The sequence below is a fragment of the Aulonocara sp. 'chitande type north' Nkhata Bay genome, linkage group LG5 (assembly GCF_057382095.1).
Source record: "Aulonocara sp. 'chitande type north' Nkhata Bay isolate Kocher_YH1m ecotype deep benthic linkage group LG5, A_spYH_male_GT1.1, whole genome shotgun sequence".
NCBI lineage: Eukaryota > Metazoa > Chordata > Actinopteri > Cichliformes > Cichlidae > Aulonocara > Aulonocara sp. 'chitande type north' Nkhata Bay.
In genome coordinates, this window is record NC_141348.1 from 42,801,116 (window position 1) to 42,824,569 (window position 23,454).

At 43.8% G+C, this 23,454-nt stretch overlaps 1 protein-coding gene across 3 annotated transcripts in view; it reads right to left on the reverse strand.

Moving 5' to 3' along the window:
* The window catches only part of LOC147331417 (semaphorin-3D-like), a 110,590-nt gene that overhangs the window by 43,868 nt on the left and 43,268 nt on the right, over window positions 1-23,454 (reverse strand). For all 3 annotated transcript variants that reach the window (XM_086293722.1, XM_086293720.1, XM_086293721.1), the window contains exon 2: window positions 14,634-14,870. In XM_086293722.1, the coding sequence (XP_086149848.1) occupies window positions 14,634-14,823 (190 nt within the window). In that variant the 5' untranslated portion in view covers window positions 14,824-14,870. The remainder of the gene's footprint in view (window positions 1-14,633; window positions 14,871-23,454) is intronic.

The following is a 23,454-nucleotide window of genomic DNA, read 5'->3' on the forward strand; positions in this document are numbered from 1 at the left end:
CTGAGGAATTATTCTGCTTCCACGCAGGATTAAAACCAGAGCAGGCGTCTTATGAGTGGAAAGTCTCACCGTGGAGGCCGAGCTGGCCTGTGACTTTAAAGAAGTAATGAGGACACTTTTTTAAGGACTCCTCGGGGGCTTTCTCTCTCTCCGAGGGCTGAACCGGAATATTCCTGCTGTTTTTTCTCTCCCGTGTCCTGCCGTTTATGGGAAGAAGCGACAGGGAAGCCGATGACCTTCTTACATTCCCTTCAAATTAAATGTGCTCTGTATCTGACATCACTGCAGGAATGCGGCCTGATTTCTAACTCTGACCCATTAGCTCTTGATCACTGGGTTAGAATTACATCCTCACATTTGTTAGGCAATGTTTTGTTTTCCAATTACTAAACTCTGCTGAGAACATTGTATATATTACCTTCATCTGCATGTGATCAGCACTGAGGTTTGGCCACATGGTGAACTGGAAGCAGATAAGGGACGGTCCTGTCTCAGTGCTCAGCTGAAGAATTTATACCAGACTTAAATAATATTGTACTATTATATATTGTACATATATTTATTAGTTTCAGGTTGGCCATTCTTGTATTTTGCTCGTTTGTGTTGTTGTGTTTGCACATCTCTGTTGCTTGTGGGGCTCGCACACAAGAATTTCACTCGCATGTGCTGTGCCAGTGTGCCTGCACATGTGATGTGACAATAAAAAGTGATTTGATTTGATTTGATTAAAGCTTTGTTTATGATGTTATCTCCAAACATCGGCGCGTGCCAAGTCCAAAAACGGCACAAACTCATGAGAAGGACGAGAGCAACAAGCGTGCTGATGAAATCTGGTGACTTCAGTAGGGATGGGTACCGGTGTCCGGTGCCATGATGGCACCGGTTCTGACATAAACGGTAGTAACCAGACCGAAAAGCAGCGCACATTTCGGTGCTTTATTTCGGTGCTTTTTTTTTCCTGAGCTGTGACACACTTCTAGCCAATAATTTTACGTTTCCGAGGATAGTAGGCGGGGCCAGGTACGTGCGTTCTTTTAGAGCAGAGCTACAGATTAAAAATGTCCAAGGCGAAGCGGTCAAAGTCTGGCTGTACTTCACAGCAAAATATGCAAACTCAGCAGCAACAAGTGCTTTAAGCTGATACTGTGATACTGTCAAAGGAGGTAACACCTCAAATCCGATGAAACACCTGGCGACGCATAGCGTTTTTTTTTAAAAGCCCAGAAATGCGCCGTATTTGATAGCTTGCTGCGAGACCTCACACCGAGCGCATCTACTGTGCGTGGGTTGCCTGTTATCTGACCCGGAGTTAGCAATATCCCCCAAAAACCCCGAAGAGGAGAGTCCTGGCCCCTAGCCCTGCCAGTGTAGCAGAAATGATGAGGATGATGAGGCAGCAGCAGCCGTTCTTCTCTGCGTGAGTAGCTTCATGTTGTTCGTGTGTAATTTACGTTGAGTAGGCTAACCACGTTATTACATTAATGCATGTAAGGTGAACTAGCAAACATCATCATAGCTACATGCGGCTGTCCTCTTGTTTGATGGCAGATACTCCCTTCACCCTGGCCAAAAAGGCTAAAATGACCAAAGAAAAAGTGGAAAACAGTTAAACATGAGAGGTTTTTGGACAAAGTTTGTGTTCTCCATTCTTTAAGCACCGGTTTGAGCACCGTTTGAGCACCGGCACCGTTTCAAAAGTACCGATTTGGCACCGGTATCGGATAAAACCTAAACGATACCCATCCCTAGACTTCAGCCATAACAGGTAAAACTAACTGAACTCACAGGCAACAACGAGCCTGAGAAACACACCAGAGAGGGAATCATCATTTTACATGTTAACCTGCATCACACCTGGTGAATTAAACCTTTTTACAATGATGTGTACGTCTGTAGAAGTTCATATTATAAGGCTTGACGCAACCGTACAAAAGTAGCTCTTCTGCCTCATCCATCGCTTCTCTTATTCTGAAAGAATATCATGTGAAACCTTCACAGACAGCTTCCTGCTTCTCTCGTTCTCTTACAGCAGGCTCATTCCTTAAAGAGGAGCTGAATGCTTAACCTGATTTAGAAACGTTTACAAAGCTAGATGGTCATAAAAATATGGCTAAAGCTTCAAATAATGAGATCAACGAGTAATTCCTGCGAGTTGCAGCAGCTCTAAATGCTCAGCTTCAGTTTCTCCCACTCTTGACTCTGCAGGACTCAGAAAGAGGATATCCCTAAAACGGCCCCCCACAGGGTCATCTCAGGCACACAGCCCTGCAGTTCAGCTTGTGAGGGGCCGTCAATCAATATTACTGTTAAAGATGACATAAAGGGGGAGGGGCTAAAACTGCTCATTCCAGACACCAAGGCCCAGTATCAGACAAAGAAGAATTATTTTAAATTTCATGCAAAGCTGCCTCGGAGAGTCCAGAAAGCAAAAAAGTGCAAACAGGCACAGGTTTCAGGTCTAATCTTACATGGATGCGTCTTCAGCGCGAAGCTGAGCTAAATAAAACCTGGGTTTGTGTCTCAGCACGTAGACAAGAAATGTTCTCACCAACTTCCATGTCGGAATATTTCTTTAATGTTTCATAGTTCTGCTGAGTTAATGTAATAGCTGATCAGCAGGGAATCAATTATAGAAATTATAGAAACAGTCAGTGATCCAAGGAAAAGTCAGGCCAGAGCCTAAAAGCAGCGCAGGGACTGCGTCTGCATGTTTCTGCTGGTGTTTTCTTTTTTTAAAGTTCTCCAAACTGCCAATCTGCTGCAGCTGCACACACAAACACAAGATTTGGACTCTGGTAGTTTATTAATGATAAAATCCAATTATCTCCAGCTCAGAGAGATCGGTCCATCGTGGAGTTTGTTTTTGGCTAAATGGATTATGTGCCAATATTCTGGACAGAAAGAGAGAAACTCCTACACAACGAATACAGAGGTTTGCTGTGTTTCCTCTGGGAGAATATTGCTGTGCTTGTGTAACATAACCACACACACACACTCACTCATGTGTTACGTACTTTTAAGGAGGCTGTAGTGTTAGAGTGTGTTTGGTAAACACTGCTGGTGAAACAGAGTGAGCTGTCAGAGCAAGTCGAGTATAACAGAGTGTGTGTGTGTGTGTGTGTGTGTGTGTGTGTGTGTGTGTGTGTGTGTGCGTGTGTGTGTGTGTGTGCGTGCGTGCGTGCGTGTGTGTGTGCGTGCGTGTGTGTGTGTGTCTGTGTGTGTGTGTCTGTTTAATCACTCTGAGTGTTTGCTGAAACAAACAGCTGCCCATTCCTCCCTCCCTCTTCAGTCACTTATAGAAAGGCAAAAAAACCCCACAAACGTCTGTGTGTGTGTGTGTGTGTGCGTGCGTGCGTGCGTGCGTGCGTGCGTGTACGTGTGTGAGATTAAAGCCATGCCATCAGTACATGTAGCTCATAAAGCTACAAACTGTGACGCTGTTATCTTTAACCACAGCCTCTTATCTGGTAACGAGTTAAAGATCGAAGGCAACTGTCAGCTCCCCACCGTGCAACGTTAACCAGCGTCTATGAGGTGTGTGTGTGTGTGTGTGTGTGTGTGTAAAATCCCCCTCCTCCGCCTTCCATCATGCAATGCCAGCAGTGAAAACAAGGAAATGACGGCTTTATAAAACCGCACAGGAAGATCCTGAACTTGTATTAAAAGCTGCACAGAGAACCAGAACAACCCGAACGATGAGATTAAATCTGCAACAAAAAGCCAAATATGAGCCTCTGGTAACACTTCAGGCGTCCTGTGAGGACTAGTTCATCTGTCCGTCGTGTCCTCTGAACAGGAACATTACAAACTCAACCTGTGTTTTTGCTGTGCATGTTAAAACGTGTGCCACATATCTGCTTAAACTAGTAACAATTACCACAGTTTCATCACCCTTATGTTTATTTTTCCCACTCACACATTAATCCACACATCTAACCAAACTCAAACCTCATCTGAACTTAACACCAACCCAAACTTTACAGCGTCTCAGTCACCCGACCAGCTCAAAACATCATTTCTTAGTTAGGAGCTACACAGGTGTTTACCTTCATCCTGTGGATATATACAGAAGCGCCCGGCTACAGAGGTTCACAGAATAAATGAGCAGTTGCTTCGTTGCCTGGTCATGAAGATTTTCTTTTTCAGGTCCCTTTCACTCACTTTGCCAAATTTAAGAGGGGATCCTCCAGCTGTGGTGACACTTTTCATCTACATTTCAAGTTTTTGAGTTTATTAAATATGACTCTGAGTGTTCAGTCTGAGCTAAGCTAACTGTGACCGAACGGAAACCAAGACTTCCCCTAAAATTCAGGTCACTGTATATTATGGAGACTTTGTCTTTGTCCACAAACAGAGGCGTGTCTCTATAAGGCGATTGTATAAACACATCAAGACCCCGACAACCACACACACACACACACACACACACACACACACACACACACACCTTCAGCCAGCACAGTTTTAATTAACCGCCGTCACCCCTCTCTGCCCTCCTCTCTCTGTTCCTTCGCTGCTCTGCTTCGTCTCAGGTGGTTGACAGCTTCATTAACCTCAGGAAACCGACCTACCAACGTGTCATCTCTCCCTCTCCTCCTCCCCTCCTTCCTTCCTTGCCTCCTTTCAAGGTCCTCTTTTCTCTACCTCCCTTCTTTCGCTGACACCTTACCCTCCAAAAATGTCTCATCATTTATCATGACTTTTTACCTCTTTGTGTTTCTTCTCTCTTCATTTTTTGCTGCTCTTTTCCTTCCTTTTCTCCTAAATCTACCGGCTATAATCACAGCAGGGTCTAAGGTCAAAGTTTACAGTATGGCCAACGCCTCCAGTCCCCCCCCCCCCCCCCCCCACACACACACACACAGGCCGCATTCTTGACCTGATATTTCAGTAACAGTTCAGGTTTTTTGTGGATGTTTTGCCATCGTGGCCAAAGTGAATCAGCGCTGACAGACTCCCCGCAGCAACAAATATTTCTATCGACAAATCTGATCACACACCTCGGATTAAAGTGCATGTGGGCTGCAGATGTGTAGGATGTTTGTACATACTCAAATATGCCAGTTGGTGTTTTTATATGTGTCAGAGGGGCCAGCTATCACAATAATGTGTGCAGAGATAACACCCGTTGGCTCTGGACTGTCGCAGCTATCAGTAGGTGCTTTTACGTGTGTGTGTGTGTGTGTGTGTGTGTGTGTGTGTGTGTGTGTGTGTGTGTGTGTGTGTGTGTTGTGTTGCATCTGAAAAATTCCCATCCCACAGTCCCACATGAGGTCAGCGTGTTTAAGTTGGATTTTTTCCACACGGGTGTCAAAACTCCTCGTCAAAATGCGAAACAGCAGGAAGATGTTAAATCTGCTCTAAACCAACACAGGCGTCCATCCCTGAAACAATAAACCCAAACACACTTATACATATACATATTTATATACATATGACTTTGGAAATGTAACTCCAGAGGACTGGAGTTTCTCTCACTTTGCTGTCTGAATGTGAGCGTTTGGCGTTGGTTTTTCCTTCGCCTTGAGCACCGAATGGGTGAAGAGTTCTGACACAGAACACAAAATTTCACAAAGTGTTTGAAAGCTGTTTATTTATACTCTGCACAACCCTACACTGCTCCGACAGCTAACATGTAGTTTCACATTTACATCAAGGCTCTGACCGTTTGAGCCTTCAGGTCTCACAGCTCCGTGTTTGACAGACTCGGTTTGCTGCCTCGAGATGTAACATGTCAGTTTCACTGGTAACAACCTCATTTTTTAAATGCACGAGCTTTGAGTCTCCTTACAGTCTAACACACTTTCACTTGCTGTGTGAAGAAGAACTGATCAGTTACTCCTGCTGTTCTCTGTTAGATTAACAGAAGCTGGTGGTTGAATTTGTTTACTGTTGGATTCCAAGTAGCTGCAGCGAACAGCTGGTTACCAAGAGTCTGATGGTTAAACATCCTCAGCCTCTGATCACCTGGTGGAAGGCAACCTGTCTGCAAACAGTCCCAGCCCGACTCAGACTGACTGAGTCCTGAGACTCCAAAGTGAAGATAGGAACTGATGACGAGCGGTCACAATCTGGCACCGTCCTGAAGGCGAGCATTTCAGAAGGAATGAGATCACTGCACACACTGACAGTTATTCTGATTGTAACAACTGCTGTGACTGTTGCATTGTGTTTTTATCTCAGTGAGTGGAAATAAGTTTGCAGCTTTTAGCTGAAGAGTGAAGCCGGTGCAGAATTACTTTAAACCTGCATTGCTACTGATAACCAGCAGGGGGCGACTCCTCTGGCTGCGTTCTGTTTCAAGTCATATTGAATTAAACATTTAGTTCTTTTCGTAAATGAACTCAAAACAGAGAGGATGTTGAATTTTGTCCTGAATGATTCGTTTTTTGTTTTGCACATTTAACAACTTGCTGAAACGTTCTCAGACTGCACCAACCCCACCTAAAGACTGTTTCCATGACTACAGCTAAAAAGCGGCCACAACTGTGCATTTCTCTCCAACTCCAATGTCGTCATCACAAGAAGATGCCGTGGTGGAGTTAGACTTGAGTTTATGTTCTGGGTTTTAAGTTTGTTTGTGATTTGCTGTTTAGCTCCAGGCTGTGCTCACACTCGGCACAGCTGTCTCGCTCTGCACCCGGGCACCTTCATCCACCTCTGGCATGTATTCACACTCCACAACACCAACCGTTTGTCTGAACTTCTGAAACCTCCTCTCTTTCACAGGCTCTGTCTCTCCGTCTCCCTCCAACAGCCTTTTGAAAAGCACTCTTCGAGGACAGAGAGGTTCATGATTTCATAGGTTTTGTTAAGATCACCTCTACAAGTGAGCAAGTGTTACACTTAATGCCATTACGAGTGGATCGCAGAGCAACTGTCGCGTGATCACATAATGTCATCACATAGTTTTGGTTGCCAAGTCCTGCACAAGTTCCCTCATCACCAGTGAAAGGTAAAACGTTAACGTCGATGCATTTAAAAACACTCCAAAGCTGTGTTTTAAAATTCAGACAGCTTAACATAGACTAATCTTAATGTATGTCTCACAGTCATGAGCGAAATGTCCGCAGTATAAACACCCTGTGAGCCGGGCGTCAGACATATTTACACCACAGTGTTCTTCACAGCTGAGCAGGTCCAAACTTTCATAACTCAACAAGTCCGGCATTAAACCCAGATCACTGTTACGCTCCGTCTTGAGTATAAAGCTGGTAACTGTGGGAAAAATAAACTCCTCATTATTCTGAGATTTGGTTTATCATTTTTAACTAATGCAAGGTTATTTCATTTTACACAAATGACAGCAAAGAATCTCTCTTTTAGATGGAAACCATAAAAATATATAAAGTCTCTACAGACAGGAATCCTCACATGTTGCGTAAACGCACGCCTGTGTGTAATCGTGTGATCACGTCCACGTTTACGATCGCCGCGTGATGTGTCGACAGGCTGAGAAGAGTCCGAGTCCGTCCTGTACACGTGAGAGCAAACCCTGCCTGCATGTGTCGATGCATGCGTGTGCGTGAGCGTTCATGTGTGTGAGACCAGAGGTGCAGCTGACGAATGTTTGGCTGCGTGTGTTTTCCAGAGGCCCGAAGACGATCCCAGATTAGAGCACAGACGGGAAACAACAGGATCCAGGTTAGAGGTAGAAGCTTTCACGCACGCCGTGGCCCCGCAACGTTTGTCGGTTTACTTTTAAGCCAATCAGGCATGCACACATCCTGCAGACACACACACTCACGGGGGTAAAGTGCATGCGTCACAGCTGACCCAGCGTCTGACCTGAGCAGGAATCCACAGAGAGCAGCCCTCATCCTGCAGCGAAGACCAGTGTGTGTGTGTGTGTGTGTTGGACTGTATAAGTGATGGAATAAACTACTTGTCTGTGAACACATCAGAGGAACACTTCAGCCCACTCTGGTACGCACACTGGAGCAGAGATCGAACCACCAACCTCGTGATTCATAGATGCACCCAACCTCACCACCATGTAGCTGCTCATGTAGTGGACAACAAATTTCCCACGCGTGGGACTAATAAAGGTTATCTTATCTTATTTGGAAACACTGAGTATGGCAGCAACGATCCTCTATATTTCACTTGTGATAATTGGGTTGTGCCCAACACGACAACATCAAAGTGTTTATTTACCCAACTGTTTGTTCAAAGTTCAAATGATTTAACATAACTTTTCACATTTTGGTGGTTAAAGTGTCATACTCACTGAGCATCAAACATCATTCGAGAGCAACTTGTATACACATGAAATCTGTGGAGATTTCTGTAACAGCAGAGTCGATAATAATAAAGAAATGTTTTTTATCTTAGTTTGGTACAAAGTCATGAAATATTTAACCCGTTTATTTGTCCAAATTTGACTTATGATTAAGTTTTTGTATCCTGGGAAACACTTAAATTAAAGTGAGGTAGATAACAGCCAAGGTTGATTTAAAGATGGCTGGCAAGTGGAAGACACCCACTGACGCTAGAGACGTGGATTATAGACTCACCGGGGAAATGTTCATTGAGGTCACTGATCAAATTCTTTTGAAAGCTCCTGTCAGGAAGAACACAGGTTTAAGGCTCTGCTTCACTTTTCACACTTAAGGACAGACACATGCTGGCTGCCAAGGTTGACCTCAAGTACTTGAGTTTGTCTGTGTTACTCCAGGATCAAAGTGTGTGGGAAAATGAAATGAAGAAAGGAAAGCTGAAGAGTTCACACAATAAATACTGACTGACGTGAACAAAAACAGTGAATAAAAAGAGCAACTATAAAGTTTAGAGCTCAGTGTGTGTGTGTGTGTGTGTGTGTGTGTGTGTCCTGTCTGAGTATCTACCTTATAAAATATTAACAGCGTGTCTGCTGTTCATCCTGCAGCTACAAACACAGCACGAGGACCTCGGCGTGCTTCATTAAATGGAGTTCACTGCCTCCTTTTACTGCTGTGAAACCACTGAGCTGCTACTGTTTCCAACGCCACACACAGACACATGTAATCCCATTACACAGCAGCAGCGTGATACTGCGAGACGTCCTCCGAGATCGGACTGTTTGGGTAAAAACGTTGAAATGGACGTCAGCTGACGGGACAGAAGCTTCTTAGACGGCAACAGAAGCATCACAGAAAGCCACATCTGTACTCGCAGGTGATGCCACATGTGTGGTGAAAGTGTGTGTGTGTGTGTGTGTGTGTGTGTGTGTGTGTGTGTGTGTGTGTGTGTGTGTGTGTGTGTGTGTGTGTGTGTGTAACATGTCTGGAATGTTCCATTTGACGCGTTAGCTGCATAATGCAGAAAGCAGCTCAGTTGGTTTATTTGAATCAGCTGTGTTGGATCAAGGACATCTAAAACCTCCAGGACACCGGCCCCCGAGGCCTGGAGCTCCCCCACCCCTGCTGTACATGATGAGGCCTGGAGCTCCCCCACCCCTGCTGTACATGATACGTGTCACATAGTCATAGGTGAGCTAAACGTCTCTCCATCACCTGAGTCACAGGACCAATAACAGATAGATTTGATGCACCAGTGGTTTTGCTGAAGTTTCTTGGATGTTCTATTAACCACATAGCAAGCTGTATTGTCGGAGAGATATAAGTGCAAATGGTATAAAGCAGCGGTCCCCAACCCCCGGGGCTCGGACCGGTACCGGTCCGTGAGTCGTTTGGTACCGGGCCGCGAGAGTTGAGGCTCAGGTGTGAAATGTATGGTTTTCAGGGTTTTTATCGGTTTTCAGCGTTATTTTGTTATCATTTTTATCATTTACTCGGTTTTCCTGGGTCTTTTCACGTGTGTTATGAATAAATCTTCTTTTTTTGCTACCGGTACTAGTTTTATTTTGTTGTATTTATCCGCGACACGTTAAAGGCCGGTCCGTGAAAATATTGTCGGGCATAAACCGGTCCGTGGCGCAAAAAAGGTTGGGGACCGCTGATATAAAGAGCTCCAGTAAGCTGAGGTGAAGCCACACCTCCCCGCTGAAAGCTGACAGCCACCTGTGTCTCCACCCACCTGTCAGTCAGAGACCACACCCTAACAATTCTAAGTTATACTTAAAACAGACTATAAACATGTTCATTTCTGCTCTACAGTCTTCAACCCCGAGACGTTCGGTACCAGATTTGAGGCTGGGGTGTGAAATTGATGGTTTTCAGGGTTGTTATCGCTATTTTTTTAAATCGTTTTTATCGTTAACTCTGTTTCCTTGAGTCTTTTCCTGTGTATTATGAATACATCTTCTTTTGGTACCAGTACTGGTTTTATTTTCTTATATTTATCCACAACCCCTTAAAGGCAGGTCCATGAAAATCTTGTCGGACATAAACCAGTCCGTGGTGCAAAAAAGGCTGGGGACCGCTGGTCTATGGGGACTGGCTCACTGGTGGAGCCTCAAGTGGACACTAGAGGAACTGCAGCTTCAACACTTTAGTGCTAGCTTCATGTTTTAGGCCCAGAGGTCACTGTTTGTATAGAAATCATAAATTGATGACATAAATAATTTTGATTAATTAACTATTATTAATTATTAATAAACATGCCTTAACAGGAAATTAGTTCTTTATTTATCATTTATTACCAGAAAATTTCAGCCAAAATAACTTCAGTTCAATAGGTTAAATTGTATTCATATAGCACCAAATCACAACAACAGTGCTGTACAGTAAGACCCGACAATAATACAGAATAAGTGTCTCCATGTAAGAGCTGCAGTTTCCACTGAGGTATTATGTGCTTCTGTTTTTATCTTTAATCCATCAAAATAACTTTCAGGTCTTTCCTTTTCCCTCCCTTTGTCTCGCTGACATTCACTGAGTGTATTCAAATGTCTCTGACTTCGATAGTCCCGTCAGGTCCTCGGTGATTATTCCGAAACCCTCCCCTCTCACTTCAGCACAATCACTCGATTGTTACAAACAGCACAGTCACTGCTTCACTAATTCCAGTCTTCCATGTCTTCACTCATTCATTCAGCAGACAAACACTCGCTAACTGCAGCACAATGAGACCAGCCGCCCTGAACTAATTACCGCTGGATAGGAAGCAGTTGTTGGCTTTACTGGTGTTGCTGGTTGCCAAGGAGGAAGCAAGCATTCAGGGGGAGAAAAGTGTGTTAGTGTGATTGGAGCTGGATAGATGACTTCACTGGTGATTTAAGTGTTGTGCTCCTGCAGTGGAGCGCATTTTTATTTTCAATTTACGTGTCAAATTATCTCTTTAAGATGAATCTTTGTCACATAAACCACTGTTTTTCCTGCACTCAGAACATCAGAACAAAAATGTGCACAGTCAAAAAGGCTTTGTAATATTTTGTATCCGGTCGTTAAGTCTGACGTCACTAGCCGTGTCTGGGCCTGAACTCCAGGTCCATATATATATATAAACGATCACTATGGCATTACTGGGAGTTGAAAAACTGTCTAAAGTCTTTCATCTTTAATAAAACAATCAGCGTTCTGCTCTACCAGGTGTAACAATTGAGTTTAACATCCAGGCATCCATGAAAACGGAATTTATGACATTTAATGGAGTTAGAAGTTAGCAGGGAGTTAGCTCGCTAGCTTCTATCTAAATACAATATAGCATGTCCTGACTGCGGGGTTTTGGAAACAAATTAAAACGTACAGCTCTGTTATCACTTCCAACATAAATGAAGACAAAGCTAAACAGCAGTGACGTTTGTAGGGTTACTGAAGTTGGGCTAGCTGGTATATAATGATGTGCTACGTGACCGCTAGCGACACAGCTATGTTAGCATAATATAAACAAGCTAACTCTTTTTTCCACTCGATAAAAGTTAACGTGAGTGTTCTCGGTGGTCAGGAACAAATGTAATCGCATGGCAGGATACTGTAAAAGGACCAAACTTCAGCCAGGAGAACAACTGAGATAAGATAAGATAAGATAAGATAAGATAAGATAAGATAAGATAAGATAAGATAAGATAAAATTTTATTAATCCCTCGGGTGGGTTCCTCTGGGAAATTCAGTAATCCATCCACAATACGAGGTTAGTCACTCATATACTGCTGCATGGGCTGGGCTGTAGTTACATCCTAAGGTTTTAAAAACTGAGCTTAAATAAATGATTAGCGGTAATAAAAGCCGAGGGAGGTCAACAGTGATCACTGACTGTTTTAGGAGCTTTTTGAGATTAAATAGAAGAAAATACAAAACATTAAACATGTTAACAACACAAAAGCCATATTAAACGCAGACTACTTTAGACCCGGAAGTAGGATTCGTCACGTCATCACTTAACGACCGGATAGCAGACTGGATTTGAAATAGCACAGTGAGGAAAGTGGACATGGACTTTTTTTTAGGAAGTGAAGCTGCAGTCCAGGCCTGGCAAAGCATGCCGAGACACCACGAGTCATCTGATGACGGCCCCAACCAGACTTAAAAACAACCGCACTTTGTTTTAGGATCTGTACTTTGTTTACATTTTTTGGGTCTTTCTTGGTTGTGAAAACTGACCGTAATCTCAAAGGAATCACAAACTCGGGCTAACAAAAGCTCACATTGGTCAGACAGCCAAACAACTCAAAACAAACCACAAACTGCACATTCATCACCTTTTGGAGCTCCGTTCACCGTCACAGCGACGCTCAGCGTTAAAATGGAAAATGTATCCCTGCAGCCCACCTGCTACAGCACACACCGAGCTGTAACCTCACTACCTGAGGGGCCCACGGAGAAACAATCGGAATAACGTAAAATACAATAAAAGAACATGAAATAAAACAAAGTATCTGTAAACAATCTGAATAGAAAACAACACAGAAAATATCAGACGTGACGCTAAAGTGAGTCAGAGAGCATCATCAGTGCAGGGCTGGCATAGCAAAATGTTCTGTGGTGAGGGGCAGCCAATCAGGAAAAGGTGGGAGGAGCTAAAGCTGCTCATTTCAGGTAATGAAACAAAGTGTATGATGCAGAAGGATTATTCTGAGCTGTCAATCACGCCCAACAGGTTGTTGGTTCATCTGACATCCAAAAACTGGAAGCGTCCATTTGGTGTCACATATGATGAAAACAAAGAAAAAGATCATCACAGATCCGCAAAATATTCAAAACCAATGGAGTATTTGTTTGGTGTTTCATAATTCTGCCGAGGAAAAGTAAAAGCTCGCTATCTGGGAAACGAAATCTTTAAACCAGCCTATAATCCAACAATAATCCAGGGCCCGGTTTAAAGACAGGCTAACGGGAGAGGAGATAAAACGACCTGTGTCCGATGGAGGATTATCACAGTTTAATGTCTACAACAGTGAAGCTGAGGATTAACCTCCAGCTTTAAGAAAAAAAGTCAAAATCTGCATCTTCTAAACGCTGCAGTACGAAGTCTGAATGTGGGTGATGACAGCGACCTGCAGGTGCTGACTCCAATCAGGAGTGTTTTACGGCCACCGTTAGCTCATAACAGAGTCTCCCACTTTAATTCTGCTCACTGCACTCATAAAATATTTTACTGAAGACAAAAAGCATTTGTTATCGACATTAATCAGGGCGTCGCAGATCAGTGTCCTTTAAAACTCTGGGAAAGTAAAGGAAAATGTGACTTTGCTGTACGTGGGGGACATTTTTACAGCGACACAAGTCCCCGGATCACTTTGTGTATTATAGACATTACTTCACTGACAGAGTTATAAAGTTCTCTCCAGACTGCAATAAGCCCCCAGAGATTATGACTTTACTGCTGAAAAGCGTTAGCCGGATACAGACAGACCGTTCTACCATCACACATCACAAAAGCCAGGAAATAATCCAACATCCACTTTCACCAGCACCTTAATCAAGTCTCGACTGTACAAGTGGGGACGTTAACTGATAGGCAGCGACCCAACAACGATACGAAACAGTCACAGTTTTCTCATGTGAAAATAGTAAAAGACAAAAAGGAAGATGACAGATGGAAAAGTTCCTCCTCTGAGGTTAAACTCAATTATGAAGATATTGTTTCTTAGCTCTGCTACTGGCCACCAAAGAAAGCCTGAAACAATCTAGTCGATGGCCAACTGTGATCCTAAAAAGCCTTCTGACTCTCAGTCTTCATGTGTTTACTGAAAAGCTCTGTGGAAAGCTACAACCAGTGACAGTCGTGATTAATGGTGCTGCTTAAATCGTCCGCAAAACTGGCAAATTAGGCCTAAAGTGTTTGTATGAGTTAGAGACCAAAGGAGTCACATAAACTGTGGACATGAAAATGTAAATGTCTGTCATTGGTGTGTTTGTGGTGCAGATGTGAGGTCCTAATATCCAAACATCACAGCTAGCACTTGATTTTCTTTGGTTTCACTCATTCTGTTTATTAAACAGCTGGAAAGTCGGGTTTTACCCACGAAACACCCACAGCTTTCAGACTGGTCTAATCCTCACTGACTGGTCTGTCGCTCTATTTCTTTTTACTGGTACCCAAAGGATGGATTACCAACTGGGCAAAGTGGGAAACTGCTGAGGGGCCCGAGAACCTAAGAGCCAATCTTTTTACCTATTTGTGACACTTTTAAAATAATTACGTCTACTTGTTCAGTGAAAAGTCCTCAAACACTCAAACACTGGAGGTTTCAAAAGTGCAGCACTTGTTCTCAGCACTTGTTCTCAGCACGTTTCGACGTGATTCTTACCTGAGTGGGAGAGCTGCAGCCGCGGTCCTGTTTGGCTCCAGGTTTTGGCTTCGGGGGCGGCGCTCGATGCTGCAGGCTGCCACAGCAGAGGGACGAGAAACACCATCATGAAAATCGCGTGCACAGACGCCGCTTCTCGGGTCCTGACTGCACCTGCTGCCTGCAGGGCTGCAGCAAAAATCAGCATCATCGTGAAGAAGGACCGTCTGACCGGTTACATCACACTCAGGACGGCAGCTGATAGGAGGACAAATGAGAAACAGGACAGAGATGACACATCATGTTAGATATGCTTTTGAAGCTCAAGAAGCTTAAAATGCTCATAATCCAAGAGCACCTCAGACGAATCCAGTCTGGCTCCACCTTCACAGAAACATTTACATGTAACCTGCTGTGTTCGGCTTTGTCGTGAGATCACGCTGCACGCACAGCATCGGTGTTTAACCTACAGGCTGGTGGTATCAGGAGCAGAACGAGGACCACCGTCACCGTGCAGGACTGTGGAGTTTGTCTGCAAACTGGAGAGGCTGCTAATCATTATGAAGATGAAGTACTCGGTAATTAAAACGTATGCAGAGGAGAGCACGTTATGTGCAGCACTAGAAGCCAGTCTATTTAAACACCAGATGAAAGCAGCTTCACTGTTGAGTTATTCCAGTCGAGCTCAGTTTAATTATTCGATTCACGGTAGTTTGGAGCTTCTGCAGGATGACTGAGGAGGACGGGGGGGGGGCGATGCGCAGCTCAGACTTTGCACCAGCTGGTGTGTGACCTCTTTAGAGGACTTCTGAGCTACTTGCAGCTAATGATGTGGGCTAAACAAACACCAGAGTTTTCTCTGTGATGATGTCATCTGACTATTCAGGGCTCTGCAGCACACGATGTGGTCGCTGCATTAATGTCCTTTAATAAGCGTACCCACAGCGTTGGCAGTGTTTTGCACAGAGAGCACCAACACTCAGCAGCCTGGTGGGCAGTAATGCATGCAGTTATCCTGCAGCAGGACTTATCTGTGCATTAATGAGTCTTTCTTTGAGCAGTTTGCATGTTCTTCCTGTGCTTGCTCAGGTTTTCTCTGGGTGGCTTGAAAGACGATGGAAGATAGCGCTGTGGGAACGTGGTTTGTAAAGCGCTCTGAGTGGTCAGAATGAACAGGAAAACACTGTTTAAACAGTTCATTCCCATTTAAAATCAAAATACATCACATTACTCACAGCGGGCTGTACTAAATCAGTCATGCCTCATTTTATAGCAAATCATCCAAAACCTCTGAATATTTCACCTGATGATGCAAACTCGCTCTAAAGCCACTGAAGTGTCACAAAGCGGTTCATGAAAAGAAGAGTTGTGTCAGTTTATGAGAAGAAGCTGTGCAATCAGATCTCATTAAATTAAGTCAACAGTGAAGGATAAAGATAAACGATTACTGGAATATGTTTACATTCATATCGGAGGAGCCCAGAATCCATCCAGAGGGGCTTACTGGCATCTTAATCTAAGAAAACACTGGATGTTCTCTTGGCAAACGGCACTAGCTGCATATCTCATTTAGAAAACATTCCTAAACGTGAACAGCGCTCATACACTCCAAAAACAGAGACAGACAGAGAGAGAGAAAGGCAGACCATAAATAACGTGTCAGGTTCTTCTTGGCCTGCTGAGTGAAGACGGATGCTGAAAGACAACGTAAACACTTCCAGCGTGTTTGCAGACAGACTCAAAAGCTCGGCCGACGTCGTGACTGTTACGAGTCGGAGCGTGAGGTCGTCGTTCGCGTCACGTGTGTCGAACAAGAAGCAAAGAAACAGTTTGTTTACCTACTTCAGTTTGGTTATTTGGGACTCAGTCACCTGAAATAAAGACATCAAAGCGGCTCCATCTGATATTCACAGATAATTAAATTCAAATTAAATACATTTTTGCAGAAACAGCCAAACTGTCCAGATCGAAAATCGAATCGCGTTTCCAAAACAAACAACCCAGTCTTCTTTTTTTATTTCCCATATTCCCAAACTTCCTCTGCACTTTGGATTCATCTTTAGCAAATCACAAACACCTGGATAGCTCTCCAGCACGCAGGAAGTACAGCGAGGCGGCGGCTCGGTTAATGTGGGAACGTAGCTCACGAGGGAACCGGGTCCATTTATCACTTTGTGCCGTTCATAAATTATGGTGACGGCCGGTTTCAAGACTTTAGTTTGAGGGATGAACAGAGACGTACCTGCTGAGAGAGGGAAGGCAGGTACCTGCAGCTTGTTAGTAACTCTGCTCAATCTGATTGTCCTCCGCAAAATATAAGATGCAGCGATGGACAGACGACGGGACAGAGGAGTGAAATCAATCCATAATATATAAATTGTGTCTTCCGTAGTTTTACATATGTTGGTTTCGTTATTTTGAGTCTTTCTAGTCACTGTGAGCCTGTTTGTGGTCGTTCTCTCCGCCTGTAGTCTGAGTGTGTCTGGAGATGTTTTCAGGCATCCTGTGGTCCTTTAAAGGCCCTTCATTGTTGTTTTGCATTCCTCTGTGGTTTTTTCCTTTGTTTCTTTGTGGTCATCTTCGTTTTCTCTCTCTGTGGCCTTTTTTCACGTCTCATTTCAGTTACATTTCCTTTTTTGTACAGTTCCTTTGTGTCTGCTTGGACCTGCAACAATAAAACTCGATGTTAACAGCTGTCCAGTCCAATAGAATCTCCCGATTTCATCGAGCTTATTGAAGCATGTCTAGTAACAAATTAACGAGAACAACAGCAGTCCTAACTTAATTTCATTCCTTCCACTTTATCCAGAGCCTAACCTAAACTATTCCAGCCCGTAAAGCACAGGACCCGCCCATGTTATCAAACCATAATTTGTCATAATCTATTAGAGCGGATGGCTGGATAACATCAGCTGGTTTTAAAGAGCTCAACAGGTTGGACAGACGCCTGCTGACAGAAGAAAGACAGCTGAAGGTTTTTCCCTCGGCCGTGTTTTAATTCGGCCTCAGCACGACTTGGCAGCAGCGCTCTGAGCACGTGAGAACTAAAACATTCAAGAGCTCACTGGTATCATCAGAGGAGGAGCTTTTCCATACTGGATGCACTCTGGGATGCACTAACAAGCTTTTCTAACCTGAGGAATTTCTGCTTGGCTTCTCAGTTCTGCCACACTGAAAAATAAAAGGCTTCCCTTACAGATGCAATCGAGGGAAACTGATGCCTTAATTAGACGATGTTTTGAAGGTTTAATGCAACTACACGCATCAAAGCAGCTGAGAATGACTCTCGACTTAATGACAGCCTTTAATATCCTGCAACTCTAATCCACCTAATGGTAGACTTGCAAATAAAACCTTTTCAAATGAAAAGCATTCCTGTGTAATTCCTGGTGATGACGGATTATTGGCTGTAATGGCTCCTTTTATTGTTTGAAACTTTGACAGTAATGACAGTCAAACACCGGAGAACAAACACAGCTCATTTAAAAGTTTCTTTAGATGAAGGAAATCTCCTCTCAGAGCCGAATCCTCACACAGTGAGGCAGAAAACGGTGCAAACATCCTACTGATGAGAGCTCACTTAAAAATGTGCCTGTGTGGGAAATTTCAAGTAAACAACAGTAAAGCTGTCACCCCAGGGTTAAAAATCCAGGGAACAGACAGAGAGAGCGGTTTTCTGCATCGGTTATTATACATGTAAAATATAAGCACACACAGATGCGATGGAGTGAAACTCGGGGAAGCGGCCTCTTCAGATCTGTCAACGTGGAGACAGACGAGGACAAAGCGTCTCTTCCTCTCTGCTCGTCTGACATGCAAACATGTGACTGAGCGCCTCGAGAAACTGTACTGCAGCGGAGACAAAGAAACGTGAAGCATCAAGTGCAGAGATCTCACGTGAAGACGCTCGTCCGTCCGTGTGTTTGTACCCAAGGAGACCTGGGTGTTGTCGAGACTCTAAATAAATCCCTGAAGGAAACTCAGCATTTGTTTCTACTGTCTGTCTGTCGGTGTGATTCAGTCCCGCAGACTGAACACACGCACAAACAAACACACTACGCAGTCTCTTTCACAGCCAAACAATGTGGCAAAGCCAGCGAGATAAGAGGGCCAAGTTTTGAAGGCGGCTCTAAAAATAAAACAGATGTTTATGGCATTTTTCTGAGGGGTGGGGGTCAGATTCAGTTCAACTGCAGGTCAAAGACAACTGTTAGTTTGAGTTAAACCTTTAGCACTGTGGCTGTACTAGCATCACCTGACCACCCAGAGCATTTAGAGTAGTATGCAACTAATAAATCAGTACAGTTGTATGAATGGAAAAACCCACTAAAAGAAACAGGGATCAAGTCAAAGACTATATATAAAATATGGACATAGCCAGCATGGCTGGGCTACACTTATTTTAACTTTATCAGCTATTATAAATTAGCTTGGTTAGCAAAGTGAATTCATAACCTATGAACACAGAAGTTTGTTTCTCTGCTTTAAAATTGGACATTAACACAGGAGTCTATGAGTCACTATTGGAACCTTAAGTAAACATTAGAGGACCTGCAGCGTTTGGCACACCAGCGTGGGCTCTTTTCCATCCCCGGAGGTTGTTCTCTTGGACCGATTACACAAAAACACACGGTCTAAGAACTGTGTCCCAGTATCACGCATCGGAGCCATAAAGCAGCCATAGAGTAGAAGTGGGCGATATTGTTGTGGAGAACCGTTCCCATGGTTATCAGCTGGATCCATCTTTATTTTCTGTTCCTGCTGCATGGTGGGGGTTGCTGCCAAACAATGAGTAAACACAACAAGCTGTGTCACATCCCAGTTTGCAGCCTCATCAGGAATCACTGCAGGTTTTAATGCACAAGCACCCTGCGATGCTTTCTTGTGTTGAGCTGATGGAGGTCAGGACGATGCAGAGAAGAAAAGCTGAGTGATATCAAAGAGTCAGACTGTGTATCAGTAACCTTGTAACCCACATCCTCAAACCCGGAGCTCCTGAAATAGGCTGTTTTTGCTCACAGATATCCACTCTTTGTGCACAGCTTCCTATGTTAGTTGAAGGAGAGGTTTGTTTGAATGATGAGAGGATAAAAATGTCTAAAACGGGCTTCCCGTTGGTTCCCAACACATCGCGCTTCAAAGGAAAAGAAACATTTTTGTGTTCTTGTTGATTCGGTTCATTCGTCTGCAGGCCTTCCTGCAGCCCAGGCAGAGAAATCCTGCAGGCACCACTGCGATGATTTCACTGCCACCTCACAGAAAACCCTTCCAAGACTCTGGATTTTCAAAGAAGTTAAATATTTGGTTCTTTTTTCAAGTGAATTAGGCAACGCCGCAGGAGGAGACGGGAGGCTCGGCCGCTCCTGGTGCGATGGCACCGTCCACACTTTGGACCTGCTTATAAAATCAGAGCCTCTGAATGCTTCACATGCTTTCTGTGACCTTCATCTCCCCGCAGAGTAGAAGCAAGCGTGTCTCGCTCCTGGTCGGGGGATTAAGTCGTTTTATTATGTTTACAGGAGGTGAGGTGAAAACGTGGCTGGCCACTTGAGGGAAGCTGAAAAATCTCATTTTAACTGCTGGGATGATTTATCAGCAGAGAGGTGGAGGACTCCCGCTGTTCTTCTTCTACTCTTTCTGGTTTCGTTTAATTCATACCTTCACGTTTGAGTTTTTCTGCATCATCCTCCTCTTCACTGCTCTACTTTTCCCTCCTTTAACCCTCTTTATTGAAACTCCCTCTCTCTGCTGTTAGCACCTGATCGCTTTTCTCTTACTCCCTCCGTCCTCCTCCGAGTCTTCTCCCTTACTTTAATATTTCTTGTTGTAAGTCAACCAGCGAAGGTGACAGCTTTACAACATCTCTCTGCCAACCCTCTAATCCTCATCATGATTTAATAACTCCTCTTCTTCCATCTGAACCTCCCCGCTAATCCCTCCACTCATACTTCAACACTGAGAAGTGCAATATCTTTGTTTCTTAAATCCACGTCTGTCTCCCTTTCATGTAACGCTGACTTATTTCCAACAAATCCCTAATCTAATAATCTTTATCCTTCACCCATGTTTTATGCAGCTCCACAACCTGACCACACTCTTCTTCTTCTTCTGCAGTAGAAGAAGAAGAAGAAGAAGTCTTTGGTTCAAAAACAGGCTCAGGAAAGCAAAATGTACTTAAAGAATGAAAAGTGTTTCCTGTGTACTAAACTTCCCACTATACAAAGATAAAGCAAAATATGACAGAAGGAGCCTTTGTCACCTCGTTCTAATCACCTCATTTGCAACTTTAAACTCCCAAAATAAAAAATATAAGATCATATTTAAACAAGAAGGGTGGAGCGCTCAATTAGCCCTTAGTCACATAAGCCTAGAGAGAAGATGGCAACGCCCGTGATGTCACTGGTTACCAACCAGTGACTGGTGGTATCCAGACGATCTCTGATTGGTGTCTGTGTCCGTGTGACTCGCTTGGATAAACTGATGCAAATAAGCTCAGTTAGTGAGCTGCACCCATCGAATGAATAGTTGCATCTCAGAGAAATTGATGCCTGCTAATTAGTGATACTGTGAATAACAGGAGTGCAGCTTGTTGACATTTCAACCTTTGCTTCATTTCTCGCCCCTGAAGTCGGACACCTAAACACATTTATCGTCGTCTTCACTTCTGGGTTTTGGTCAAAATAATTTGCTGATTAAATCAAAAATGAAAACGTTGTCACAGATACACTACAGAGCTTCAGCTGCGTTTTATGAGCTCGTGTGTTTCGGTGGGTGTTGGGGAGTTCACATCAGTCCTCAGTGAGCAGGTGCACAGCCCCGGGGCCCCCGATCCAGCAGGCACCCACTGGTACCTGACAGTACAGCTGAAACACACGCCCAACGTCTATTTATCTCTCTTAGCGAGCAGAACATAACAACATTCTTGGTTTACTGACGGCGGGTTTGAGGTCACACAGACGGGCAGGGTGCTGACAGTACGAATGAGCAGCTTATGCAAGAGTCGAATACACGAGCACGTGTGGAATGTGTGAAAACCCTTTAAACGACAACACCTTCAAGATCGAGTTCATCACAAGCATGACAGAAACCCTCCATCCATCCGTCCATCCATCCATCCGTCCATCCATCCATCCGTCCATCCGTCCTCTTAATTCTATTCCTATAGAATCTATAGATCTGTGTGTCTAATTGTAATTAGCAATAAAAATAAGAGGCACAGTAAAGAAGCCCTGTTATTACAGCTGTGATAGGCCGGCTTCTACAAATGGGAAGTTGTTTACATTATTTCTATATTTGAAGAGATGAGAAAAATACAAAAGTCTCTTTAAACACAAAAGTATATTTGCAACAATATTAAATATCTCCATGTGCTTTCATTGCATATTTGTAATAAGCAATATTCAAAGGAAGTAAAGTACTGTAACTGGGCACTTTACGATAACGTGTTCTACGATTATCAGGGATGGAAATAATAAGAGCAAAAGCATCAGGAGGCAGTAAATCTCAGAGTATTGCTCGGTATTTCAAAAGGAAGGGAAACTTTTCTTCTTCTATTCTTTTGGGTTTTTTACAGCACATAACTCTTTGGACTTACTTTATTGAAGCTTTCGCGTTGCCAGACATGACTGGCACGTTGTGCCGAGGTAAAAGCATTTACAAAGCAGATGCTGAACAAGGCGTGTTATTGTGAAAGATTCTCTAATGTATGTTTAATATTTATGGTGCTGTATTTTCCTTCTCCATTTGTAAGGTCTGCTGTGTTCCTCTAACTTTGCTGTTCCTCTTTTTACAGCTCCGAGGACTTTGATTCATGCTCCTCTGGATCATTTTGAGATCTCAGCGAAGTGGTGACCGTATCTACATTCACATGAAACAGATACGGACAAAGTTTAAATTTGAGGAGATAATTTGCAGTTGAAAAAGGTGACAAATCCCAACACATGTTACAATACTCTGCATGTCGCAAAAATGTTAAAAATCACAACAACGTCGTATCGTGGGTGAAGTGTTAGTGGCGTGATTCCCAGCTTCTCAGCGCTGTGGCTCGTTCTTCTGGTTTCTGAGACTCTCCGGGAGATGAACGATATCGAGATGGGCACAACAGCAACCAGGCCAACAGATCAGCTGATAGGAAAACACCAGACAGGAAGAGCCAGGGCTGAACAGCAGCAAACAGAACCTTCACAATAAAAGCGAGGTGGGTGCATCATTCTGCATGGATTAAAAAAACAGATATCCTTTGGTGGATGTTAAAATATCTGTGCAGTACATAAATGGCTCATTGCTTCAGTTGTCTGCACCACACTGAGCAGATTAACCACCATCAAAAAGTCACGGAGAACACGCTGTCTTTATCCCAACTCCTGCTTTATATCTGATGTTTGTTCTCCCGCCACGTGGCTGTAAACCAGCTGAAGAAGCAGCTGTTCAGGATTTATTAAAAAGTGCAGATGTGACAAAAAGAGGGGGGTGAGCGTGCGTCAGTCATCGCACATTTAGCCACATCCTTTCATCCTTTAAAACACTCGGGGTTCACAGAGATCCCCCATTACGGCCTGTTAAGTCGTGATAAATCGGACAGACTCGTTTTTTTCTGCGAAGAGAAAATTATTGCTGCATTCTTGATTCAGAGTCAAAGCCGTTAAAGCTTATTTGGATGGAATTTATAGCAGCAGTAATAGAAATATAACCAGCAGTGAAAGCCAGGACCTGCCCTGGATACGAGTGTGCTGCAGGTGCGCATTCACAGGTTCGTCACATTCTCATCATCTTACAAATTTCTCTTAGGCTCAGTGCGTCTGCTGTGAGAGGCATTCAGAATGGCCACACTGAGCCGTTTCAG